Consider the following 13,147-nt stretch of genomic DNA (forward strand, 5'->3'; position numbering starts at 1 on the left):
GATAATGTTTTCATATCAAAATTAATGACTTTAGACATATACAGTGGGGCAAAAAAGTATTTAGTCAGTCAGCAATAGTGCAAGTTCCACCACCTAAAAAGATGAGAGGCGTCTGTAATTTACATCATAGGTAGACCTCAACTATGGGAGAGAGAAAAAAAATCCAGAAAATCACTGTCTGTTTTTTTATCATTTTTTTTGCATATTATGATGGAAAATAAGTATTTGGTAAGAAACAAACAATCAAGATTTCTGGCTCTCACAGACCTGTAACTTCTTCTTTAAGAGTCTCCTCTTTCCTCCACTCATTACCTGTAGTAATGGCACCTGTTTAAACTTGTTATCAGTATAAAAAGACACCTGTGCACACCTTCAAACAGTCTGACTCCAAACTCCAGTATGGTGAAGACCAAAGAGCTGTCAAAGGACACCAGAAACAAAATTGTAGCCCTGCACCAGGCTGGGAAGACTGAATCTGCAATAGTCAACGAGCTTGGAGTGAAGAAATCAACAGTGGGAGCAATAATTAGAAAATGGAAGACATACAAGACCACTGATAATCTCCCTCGATCTGGGGCTCCACGCAAAATCCCACCCCGTGGGGTCAGATTGATCACAAGAACGGTGAGCAAAAATCCCAGAACCACGCGGGGGGACCTAGTGAATGAACTGCAGAGAGCTGGGACCAATGTAACAAGGCCTACCATAAGTAACACACTACGCCACCATGGACTCAGATCCTGCAGTGCCAGACGTGTCCCACTGCTTGAGCCAGTACATGTCCGGGCCCGTCTGAAGTTTGCTAGAGAGCATTTGGATGATCCAGAGGAGTTTTGGGAGAATGTCCTATGGTCTGATGAAACCAAACTGGAACTGTTTGGTAGAAACACAACTTGTCGTGTTTGGAGGAAAAAGAATACTGAGTTGCATCCATCAAACACCATACCTACTGTAAAGCATGGTGGTGGAAACATCATGCTTTGGGGCTGTTTCTCTGCAAAGGGGCCAGGACGACTGATCTGGGTACATGAAAGAATGAATGGGGCCATGTATCGTGAGATTTTGAGTTCAAACCTCCTTCCATCAGCAAGGGCATTGAAGATGAAACGTGGCTGGGTCTTTCAACATGACAATGATCCAAAGCACACCGCCAGGGCAACGAAGGAGTGGCTTCGTAAGAAGCATTTCAAGGTCCTGGAGTGGCCTAGCCAGTCTCCAGATCTCAACCCTATAGAAAACCTTTGGAGGGAGTTGAAAGTCCGTGTTGCCAAGCGAAAAGCCAAAAACATCACTGCTCTAGAGGAGATCTGCATGGAGGAATGGGCCAACATACCAACAACAGTGTGTGGCAACCTTGTGAAGACTTAAAGAAAACGTTTGACCTCTGTCATTGCCAACAAAGGATATATTACAAAGTATTGAGATGAAATTTTGTTTCTGACCAAATACTTATTTTCCACCATAATATGCAAATAAAATGTTAAAAAAAACAGACTGTGATTTTCTGGATTTTTTTTCTCAGTTTGTCTCCCATAGTTGAGGTCTACCTATGATGTAAATTACAGACGCCTCTCATCTTTTTAAGTGGTGGAACTTGCACTATTACTGACTGACTAAATACTTTTTTGCCCCACTGTATAATTTCCTTGTATTTTTATGGCTTACCAATATGGCCATAAGAAATATTGGCTCTACATTATTTTTTCAAAAGCTGTCCAGAAAAAAAATGAATTTGGCAACTATTGCTTAGGCGGTTATCAGAAGTGACTAAACTTGACTAGGGCTGTGTGCTACTGGTGTAACCAGACTGGGTGGTCTCACAGCCACTGAACTGTACAGCTGCAGCAACGTCATGTGCGCCTCTTCTCCAGATATCCCATGCCATAGTTCGGGATGGATGGAGGATGCAGGCACATTCACCAGATGCCTTCACTTTAACCCGACTCTGAGTAAGATGTCCCCACAGTGCATTCTCCCTTTCACAATTAACTCCACACACAGAATAATCCCTCAAAGTGCATTTCCCCTTTTGACATTCACACAAAATGTTGCCCCATGATACAACCTCCACACAGTCAGCCCAGCATGTTTTCCCCCACACAGTATGATGCCACTGCAGTACATTTCCCCCAAACTAAGATGCCATCAGTCCCCCTCATCCTGCGATATGTAGCCACACAACCCCTTCACACACAATGATGCTGAACAATTTATCCCAGTAGTAGAAGACACGCAGTAACCCAACACATGAAGATGTCCCTATAGTCCCCCCACAAAGTATTATGCCTCCATAGTGCATTCCCCCCATACAATGTAATGTACTCACAGTGCATTCCGCCCATGCTGTACAATACCCTCATGGTTCATTCTGTTAGTTTCTCCCACGGTATGATGACCCCATAGTGCATCCAAACAGTCTGATACCCACACATTAAAATGCCCCATAAAGTGCCCCTAACATATTGATACCCATGCAGTTTCCCTCTTCCCCACTTTGAACCGTAAAAATCTTTGAATCTTAAAAATAAAATACTCACCTGAGCCATGTCCCATGATGAACTGCTCTAGTCTGTGCCGTGTGGTTCTGCACAGCCTCAGGTGTGATCGAATGACAACACTGCACCTGCTGAGCCAAGACTTCGATGCACAGGCTGAATGATGTGGGAGCCATCACCAAACTCAACTGTGTCATGTGGATGCAAGAATGCCCCAACTCATGAGCCTCATAAGCAACTGCTTGGTGGTACGCCACAGAGGTAAGATATAAACAATGAAAGTAATTGTTTTGAAACACTGGTTTTATTTTTACCAAGCATCATAAAATCCACATATTACAGATACAGCATGCTTCCAAATAATTTTTTAATCGACCTTTAACAAAACAAATGGATTTGAAATGTTCTAAATGTACAGACGTTTCTCTTATAACATATACAAAAACATAAAAAGTGCACCAGAGAAAATGAAAAAAGGCTCATCCATAGGACAAGATGTTAATTAAGGTCAACTTCAAACATGAAGCCAAAACAAACATCTATATACAAATTTTGACCTATGTATCTATACAGAATAGTGCAGGCACCCACCACAGCATATCCATCTTCTAACATGTACAGTAGGACTACAATAGTCCATTTAGGAATAGTGAAAATCTACAGCTAACTATAATACAAGTGCACAGAAATTACCGTATGTATATTGCTACTAACGTTTAAACACTTAATGCCTGAAAAGCCATTTTCCTTCACAATGACTTTTCCTACAGTCCATAAAGCCTTTTCCAATTAATGCAATCATCTAATGGACTTATATTTGCTGATCCCCCTAAAGCAAACCGGATCTACGGTATGAAATGTAATAGAAAGTTTCGAAAGTGAATCTTTAACATTTAAAGACCTTACCAGTGAATATAGAAATAATTAAAGGCTATGTGCTGAAGATATCTCATCAACCCAGTCTCTCTTACCTGGTCTCCATTTTATCCCCATGTGCTTTGTTTTGCAAATACCATAAAATGGGTTTCATTAGTTTTTTATTTATTTTTGGGGGGCGCGAAAACTTCATTACTGAATAGCAGTAACAGAAAGCAAATCTTCACTGTTTAGGTAAAAAATTCTGTCATTTTTTTCTTAATAAAGCATAGTAGTGTTTCAGTGACCGGTCATTTGCTAAAAAAAAAATTAAAGTTACATATCTTGTAAATATCCCTGGACTTCCCAATTCTGCTGCTCTTTTTTGTTTTATGCACTTTCCCTCCATTGCAGAGACTCTCACATTTCTTCTGGAACACACTGTGAAATCTCTGTTTGCAGTACAACTGGACACTTTTTCATAGTCTTCTTTGGGGCATGTGCTTTCACCCATTGCTCTCAGATGCTGCCAATCACCACTTGTCAGCTGATCTAGCAGTCTATCAATCTTAGACGCTGCTGGATTGTGATTGACAGCCTCACACAGAAAGTACAGAGCCCCAGAGAAGACTGTGAAGAAACACCAATTTGGAATGCAAGCAGAGATTTCACATAGTGTGCTTCAAATTAACAAATGGGAATATCTCTGCAAAGGATTGACACAGCACAAAACGGAAAACAGTGGTAGAATCAGTGCAGCTCAGGAATGTTAACGAGGCATTTAACTCAATTTTTGAGCAAGTGACAGGTCCCTCTTGAACATAAAAATCTAATAATTTAAACATTGACATGACTATGTATAATATAAGTGGCACTCATTCCATGAAATGAAAAAAAAAAATTGGATAACATATGCATCATTGCTCTGTTAAAGAGTAGAGAAATTAGATTCTCAATTAAATTACATAACGTGTGGTCAGTGTTCAGATATTTACAGGTTATTGTACAAAGGAATGGTAATAAAACAGTATTGACCCCTTTGTGATATGCCAGCATGAACAAAATGTGTGGAATGTATGGATATTATATCACAGTGCACAAACATGCAGAACCAAGACACGTTTAGGATTTAATAATCCCTGCAATATGGAAGGCCACAGTACGATATATTGTACAATGTACTAGGTGCTACATAGTTGCATAAGCGTGTAGATTATTATAGTATTAAAAGGTAATGTTACTACACAATAGTAAGGTGCAGTATGTCATGGTGGTTTTCACATCTATGTCAGGAACTTCCATAGCAGATTGTATCAAAATTGCAGAATGAAATAGCCAGCTTTTTGTCTGGGAGAATGACAGACACCATGAGGAAAGTCTTAGGGGCTCCATTATAGTCAATGGGGTCCATCAGGCTGTTGTGCATCTTGTGATCTATTTCGTTGTTCTATTCCTATGACCAATGTGAACATAGCCTAATAGATATACTATGCTGGCCAAAAAGGTCATAGCTGGCAATGCTCAGGAGCTGATACTTTCATTGAGGTCTTAAACAAATATATCACTTTTGTCAGCAAAGAGTTGGTGGGCACCACTCAGTTGATAACCATCAGGGGCATTGTTGTAGCTTAGGTGTGCATGCACTACTATCTCTAAGCAAAAAAGAAAAAAGGATAAATCCACAATACATCAGGAGTCCTTGTTCAAAAACTACCACTCTCCAGACATGTATCGTCTTCTGATAAAAATGCCAGAAAATGCTAAAGAGGACAACAACCTAGAACAATGAAATGTATAATATTTTGTATACTTTGTTACATTATTAAAATCTGAAGCTTTTGTTGGTGAACAGGGCCTCATCAAGTTTTCATGTCATTCTGTATGAATGGTTGAGAACATCTAGCCATAAATAAGAAATTGTATCATCAACTTGGCCAACAGGTTACAGAACTATAAATCATTGGTTTGTATGTGCTGATGAATTAGTCTTCTTCCCAACTTCTGTCACGTTTATTGTGCTTATCGTAATCCTTATGCAAGTCAGTTACTTGTACAAGTATGTGCATAAATCATATTACTGTTACCAGTATATAAATGAGAAAACTATTCATTCTAGCCATTTAGGAGCAGGCGTACAGTACAGATATATGGAACTCCATGCCAAATGTAAACAATACAATGCAACAAATGCCTACCAGTGCATGACATTAAGCTGAAATACAGAAGCTACAGTACTTTTTCTAAAATGACAAAATAATATGTTCAAGCAAAACTACTTGAGCTAAGGCATTGGAATTTTTCCCTAAGAGACTGGACAATATTCTGCTGGTTGGAAGATGGTGCCCTCCACAGATAGTCATTAAGTTTACCTACTTCATCATAACCTGCTACATCAGCATCAGGTGTCTGTTTTTCACTTAGAGACTTTACTGGGGTAGTGGGCATGCTAAAGGAAAATGGTGTACTGTTGCTGCATGGCGTTTGAACGTGTTCAGAGTGGCTACGCAAATTAAGTTTTATAGGCTTGTTGGAAGCTAACTCCAGCGCATCTTCCTCATCATCAGACTTGATCTCTACATAGTCATCATCATCATCATCTCCAGCACCATCACTGTCTTTAAAATTTGCAAAATAGTTAAGAGTGGCAATTTGAGCATTTAGAGAAGAGAGCTTGTTTAACACCAAGATCTTCTGAGAGTCTTGCAAAGTCATATCTGAATCCTCATCCGAATGTCTTTTTTCCTCCATAAAACTGCCACCAAAGTCATAAATATCTGATAATCTCTCAGGCTTTGAGTTATGCTGAGACTGTGGTGAAGCTGGGGTTTTAGTTGTTTTGACTGGCTCTTTTGACTTGTGGATGAACATGGAGGAGGATGACTGCGAGAGAATATATGGCTGAGTTTTTTCAAAGGCCACTTGCCTTCCTAAAGAATGATAAGCTTGTTGCGGAGTGGCATTTTCATCATGTTCTTGACCAATTGTACTCCACCTTTGTAGATGTAGGCTTGATGGACTAGCTTTAATCAAGGATGGAACAGAGCACGCAGAAATGATGTTCCTTTGTTGGCATTTGAGCCTATTTGCTGAAATATTAGACTTTGCTTTGAAGTCTTTTATGTCAGGCCAGGTAAAAAAATCTCCAGCATCTCCATTGAGTTGTGCAGAATGCAAACTTGTGTTACTTTGCTGCAAAGATTCACTCTGTGGAGCAACTTGGTGAATGTGCTGCTGCTTATGTTCTGGCCTGAGTACAGGGGAGTTTTTTGGACTAGTTTTTACTTCCTTAGGAGTTTTTGCTGGCGATTCACGGAAAATAATCTGGTCATACAGCTGAGAGTATTCTGCAATTCTAGCTCCTGCAAAAAAACAAAAATATTAAATTTGTAAGTTATGTATACAATTTCAAGGTATTGTGCAGGCCTTAAATTTATTGATTATCATTAACGATGCACGATGATACAAAAATATTATGCAAACATGATCATATTTTTAATCACATAATTGGCTAAAGAACATTATCTGTGCTATTTAATCATGCATAGTATAGGATAATAAAAATTTATTTTTATTATCTTTATAATAAATATTTGCAAAAATGTAAAAATATCTGTTCCTGTTAAGGCTCATTCAGATGTCCATGCAAATCAATCCAATCTCGCCAATGCACAGACTGGCGACGGCTCTCCAGACCTGAGTGCGATAGCCTTCTAGAAATACATGAAGCTCTTGTGCTCTGGTTGTGAGACTATGGCCAGTCCAAACATTGCAGTCTGAGATCAGATTTATTTGCACCGATGTTTGAAAGAACCCTTATAACCATGATCAACTGACATGCAGAATTTAGTGAATAAGGATCCCTTTGACAGTTATCTTACCTATTGCTGTCCCTCCTTGTTTCTTTTCTTCCATTATAGCTGCAAGGTCTTTTGATTTCAGTTTGTGTGATTTACAAGGATGTTCTTGTTCTGGACTTTTAATTTTTAACATTTGATTGGCTCTCTTTATCTTTTGACTGTATTGTCTAGCCATCAGGAACACCTTATTTTTGGACTTTTCAATGTTGTCCAATCCCTGAGCAGCATTCATAGAATCTGTGTAAGTTAATGTACTTTGAGATGAAAAGAAAGGGGAATCCATGAATGTCATTTCACTCGTAAGGGATGTTCTCTTCAAACTTAGCAACGAGCTGCTAGGGGAGGCTGGAGGGCTTGGCTCCTCTTTACGGACACTTGGAATGTTACTCACCATTGCCCTTGGCAGAGTTGAATTATCTGGTAAACATAGAGATGATATTGAAAATTTTGATTCTTTGCTAAAATGAGACCTGCTGACTATATGTCTCTTTTCCCGGACATCATCTTTGCTCACTGGAAAAGAAGCCAACAATTTTTCACTTTTCTTTTCTTCGTTCTTTTTTATGTAATTTTCCAAGTCATTCCAGATTTCATCTACTTCTTCAGATATCTTGTCAGCAGCTGTTTTGTGAGAAGCTGAACTTGAGTTTGAGGGAGTGTTGAGCAGATGAATATAGTCATCTCCTACTGGTACTCTGTGGTCCAAGGATTCATCCTCACTGAACTGAAGGCTTTCTTCTGAAACATAATGATCTAGATGGCCAAAACACTGAAAATCTCCATCTAAGCCCAAAAAATTGTTCCTCTCTGAAGGTGAATTCCTTCTTATATGCTCTAGAGATTGTTCTGGAACGCGTATGGAATCATAAATATTTTCTTCTATTATTCGAAGCTCATGAGAACTAGTATTAGGGGTTCCCCGTTTCAACTGTGCTCTCTCCATGTTTGGCATTGGAGTGCTCTTAGCCTTTTCATGTCCATTGGATGTCCAAACATTAGTGTTGACCTTACTTTTAATGTCTGCATTGCGCTTGGGATTATTTTGCATGTAATCAGATTCATCTCTTCTTGTGAGGCCCATCTGTTTGAGATCATCATAACTAATATTATCATAGACATGTTCAATATCATCAATTGTCAACTCCTCTGAGGAACCATGGGAGGAGGACTTTTGTTCAGGTTTACTTAAGATTTCACAATGAGTAAGCTGGTGTCTAGTGTTATTCTCTCTACTTTTCAAATTGCTAGAGCCCAATTTATTTTCTCCTACGCTGCTGGCTCTCCTGACAATTTTACAGTATGAGTTATTAGCACCATCATCTTGTATTAGACCCAAGTGCCAACTACATGGTCGACTGGATGCACCTCTTTCTTCCTGTAACCTTGATGACTCTTGTTTGGAACATTCATTCGTCATAAACATTTGATAATCATCATCATCTTCCTCATTGTCTTGAGGTATTCTTCTAGAGGGAAAGAGGGCTTGTCTAATTTGGTGATCTGTCCAGATATTTCGCAGAGCTGTAGTACCCCCAAGGATATTCATTATTATAGAGTTAGTGTGTGACACGCTTTGCTGTCTGTCCAAGGGATGAACTGCAGAACGTGAAGACAGCTGGTCTCTGCTCAGTTGTGACAACTCTTCATCTGACTGGTCTTTTGAACTCTAAGGTCAAAATACAAAATTAATAAGTCATTAAAATATGAATACAGAAAATCCATTAATTTTAAAAATTGCTTTGTAATTAGTGTTACATGTTTTCTCAATGCTTTGAATAAATATGGATTACATATTCAGATCTACGCAACAGCGTGGTGGTCTATATTACATTCGCTCCTCTCAGCCTGTGTGGCCAATCCATGGACCTGTCTAAAAATCACACTTCAAATCAAAGTAGCCCTTTATGTATGTAAAATCGCTTTTATATGTGAAAGGTGTCCATATCCTTTACACATGCTTATTTTCAAGTATATTAACCACTTCATGACCTTGGGATTTTCCGTTTTTCTGTGTTCGTTTTTCACTCCCCTCCTTCCCAGAGCCATAACTTTTTTTTCTGTCAATATGGCCATGTGAGAGCCATATTGGTTTTACCATGACGTGTACTAGAACAAAATTCCAAGTGCGGTGAAATTGCAAAAAAAGTGCAGTCCCATGCATGTTTTTTGTTTGGCTTTTTTGCTAGGTTCACTAAATGCTAAAACTGACCTGCCATTATGATTCTCCAGGTCAGTACGAGTTCATAGATACCAAACATGTCTAGGTTATTTTTTATCTAAGTGGTGAAAAAAATTCCAAACTTTGCTTAAAAAAAAAAAAATTGTGCCATTTTCCGATACCCGTAGCGTCTCAATTTTTCGTGATCTGTGGTTGGGTGTGGGCTTATTTTTTGTGTGCCGAGCTGACATTTTTAGCGATGCAATTTTGGTGCAGATACATTTTTTTGATCGCCCGTTATTGCATTTTAATGCCATGTCGCAGTGACCAAAAAAAAATGTGATTTTGGCGTTTTGAATTTTTTTCGTGCTACGCCGTTTAGCGATCAGGTTAATCCATTTTTTTATTGATAGATTGGGCGATTCTAAACGCTGCGATACCAAATATGTGTATATGTTATTTTTATTGTTTTATTTTGAATGGGGCGAAAGGGGGGTGATTTAAACTTTTATATTATTATTTATTTCACATTTTTTTTTACTTTTTTTTTTTTTTTTTTTTTTTTTTTTACTTTTGCCATGCTTCAATAGCCTCCATGGGAGGCTAGAAGCTGGCACAACTGGATCGGCTCAGCTACATAGGAGCGATCATCAGATCGCTCCTATGCAGCTGAATTACAGGCTTGCTATGAGCGCCGTCCACAGGGTGGCGCTCACAGCAAACCGGCAACAGTAACCATAGAGATCTCAAGGACCTCTATGGTTACTATCCTGACGCATTGCTGACCCCTGATCATGTGACGGGGTCGGCAATGCGCGCATTTCCGGCAGCGCTGCCAGAAGCGGTAGTTAAATGCCGCTGTCAGCGTTTGACAGCAGCATTTAACTAGTTAATAGCGGCGGGTGGATCGCGATTCAATTCGACCCAAATTGCAGGCACATGTCAGCTGTTCAAAACAGCTGACATGTCGCGGCTTTGATGTGGGCTCACCGCCGGAGCCCACATCAAAGCAGGGGTTCTGACCTCGGACGTACTATTCCGTCTAAGGTCAGAAAGGGGTTAATCAGTCAGGCATGCCTAACTACTAACCATATTAAAAGAATGGATCATACCAAGATGTACAGTGGGTATGAAAGTATTCAGACCCCTTTAAATTTTTCACTCTGTTTCATTGCAGCCATTTGGTAAATTCAAAAAAGTTCATTTTTTCACATTAGCGTACACTCTGCACCCCATCTTGACTGAAAAAAAGCAGAAATTTAGAATTTTGTGCAAATTTAATGAAAAAGAAAAACAAATATCACATGGTCATAAGTATTCAGACCCTTTGCTCAGACACTCATATTTAACCCCTTCACCCCAAAGCCTGTTTTCACCTAAGTGACAGGGCCAATTTTTACAATTCTGACCATTGTCACTTTATGAGGTTATAACTCTGAAACGCTTCAACGGATCCTGGTGATTCTGACACTGTTTTCTCGTGACATATTGTACTTCATGATAGTGGTAAAACTTCTTCGATATGACTTGCATTTATTTGTGAAAAAAACAAAAATTTGTCGGAAATTATGAAAATTTAGCAATTTTCAAACTCTTAGTTTTTATGCCCTTAAATTAGAGAGTTATATCACATAATATAGTTAATAAACAACATTTCCCACATGTCTGCTTTACATCAGCACAATTTTGGAAACATAATTTTTTTTTGTTAGGACGTTATAAGGGTTAAAAGTTGACCAGCGATTTCTCATTTTTGCAACAAAATTTGCAAAACCATTTTTTTACGGACCACCTCACACTTGAAGTGACTTTGAGGGGTCTATATGACAGAAAATGCCCAAAAGTGACACCATTCTAAAAGCTGCACCCCTCAAGGTACTCAAAACCACATTCAAAAAGTTTATTAACCCTTCAGGTGCTTCACAGGAATTTTTTGAATGTTTAAAAAAATTGAACATTTAACTTTTTTTTCACAAAATTTTTACTTCAGGTCCAATTTGTTTCATTTTACCAAGGGTAACAGGAGAAATTGGACCACAAAAGTCGTTGTACAATTTGTCCTGAGTACGCCGATACCCCATATGTGGGGGTAAACCACTGTTTGGGCACATGGCAGAGCTCGGAAGGGAAGGAGCGCTATTTGACTTTTCAATGCAAGATTTGCTGGAATTGAGATCGGAGCCCATGTCACGATTGGAGAGCCCCTGATGTGCCTAAACAGTGGAAACCCCCACAGGTGACACCATTTTGGAAAGTAGACCCCCTAAGGAACTAATCTAGATGTGTGGTGAGCACTTTGAACCTCCAAGTGCTTCACAGAAGTTTATAATGTAGAGCCGTAAAAAAAAATTTTTTATTAATTTTCACAAAAAATGATCTTTTTGCCCCAAATTTTTTATTTTCCCAAGGGTAAAAGGATAAATTGGACCCCAAAAGTTGTTGTGCAATTTGTCCTGAGTACGTCGATACTTCATATATGGGGATAAACCACTGTTTGAGCGCATGGCAGAGCTCGGAAGGGAAGGAGTGCCATTTGACTTTTCAATGCAAAATTGGCTGGAATTGAGATCGGACGCCATGTCGCATTTGGAGAGCCCCTGACGTGCCTTAACAGTGGAAACCCCCCACAAGTGACCCCATTTTGGAAAGAAGACCCCCTAAGGAACTTATCTAGATGTGTGGTGAGCACTTTTAACCCCCAATTGTTTCACTAAAGTTTAGAATGTAGCATTGTGAAAATTAAAAAATCATTTTTTCTTTCCACAAAATGATGTTTTAGCCCGCAATTTTTTTTCCCCAAGGGTAACAGGAGAAATTGGACCACAAATGTTATTGTCCAATTTGTCCTGAGTACGCTGATACCCCACATGTTGGGGGGAACCACCGTTTGAGTGCATGGCAGAGCTCGGAAGGGAAGGAGCACCGTTTGAAATGCAGACTTAGATGGAATGGACTGCAGGTGTCATGTTGCATTTGCAGAGCCCCTGATGTACCTAAACAGTAGAAACCCCCCACAAGTGACCCCATATTGGAAACTAGACCCCCCAAGGAACTTATCTAGATGTGTTGTGAGAGCTTTGAACCAACAAGTGTTTCACTACAGTTTATAACGCAGAGCCGTGAAAATAAAAAAAAATTTTTTTCCACGAAAATGATATTTTATCCCCTATGTTTTTATTTTCCCAAGGGTAACAGGACAAATTGGACCCCACAAGTTGTTGTCCAACTTGTCCTGAGAACGCTGATACCCCATATGTTGGGGGGAACCACTGTTTGGGTGCACGGCAGAGCTCGAAAGGGAAGGAGCGCCATTTGAAATGCAGACTTAGATGGATTGGTCTGCAGGCGTCATGTTGCATTTGCAGAGCCCCTGATGTACCTAAACAGTAGAAACCCCCCACAAGTGACCCCATATTGGAAACTAGACCCCCAAAGGAACTTATCTAGATGTGTTGTGAGAGCTTTGAACCAACAAGTGTTTCACTACAGTTTATAACGCAGAGCCGTGAAAATAAAAAATAATTTTTTTTTCCACGAAAATGATATTTTATCCCCTATGTTTTTATTTTCCCAAGGGTAACAGGTGTTGTGAATTCTGTGGCTGAATTCTGTGGCTGAATTCACTCCTGTTGTCACAAGTGGTACTGCAGCTTCTGAGCTTCCTCCTTCAGGTGTTCTGGTGAGCTCGTTAACTGCTTCATTACTTAACTCCGCCTGATGCTGCTATCCTTGCTCCTTGTCTATGTTTCAGTGTTGGATCTGAGCTTCTCCTGATTGTTCCT

At 39.5% G+C, this 13,147-nt stretch overlaps 1 protein-coding gene across 4 annotated transcripts in view; it reads right to left on the reverse strand.

Moving 5' to 3' along the window:
• Nucleotides 1-5,394: 5,394 nt before the first annotated feature.
• PLEKHG1 (pleckstrin homology and RhoGEF domain containing G1) overlaps nucleotides 5,395-13,147 on the reverse strand; it is a 362,060-nt gene continuing 354,307 nt past the window's right edge. For all 4 annotated transcript variants that reach the window (XM_069769145.1, XM_069769146.1, XM_069769142.1 and 1 more), the window contains 2 exons: nucleotides 7,229-8,873; nucleotides 5,395-6,709 (listed from right to left, as the gene is read on the reverse strand). In XM_069769145.1, coding sequence (XP_069625246.1) covers nucleotides 5,613-6,709; nucleotides 7,229-8,873 — 2,742 coding nt within the window. In that variant the 3' untranslated portion in view covers nucleotides 5,395-5,612. The remainder of the gene's footprint in view (nucleotides 6,710-7,228; nucleotides 8,874-13,147) is intronic.

The sequence above is a fragment of the Ranitomeya imitator genome, chromosome 5, assembly GCF_032444005.1.
Source record: "Ranitomeya imitator isolate aRanImi1 chromosome 5, aRanImi1.pri, whole genome shotgun sequence".
Taxonomy (NCBI): Eukaryota; Metazoa; Chordata; class Amphibia; order Anura; family Dendrobatidae; genus Ranitomeya; species Ranitomeya imitator.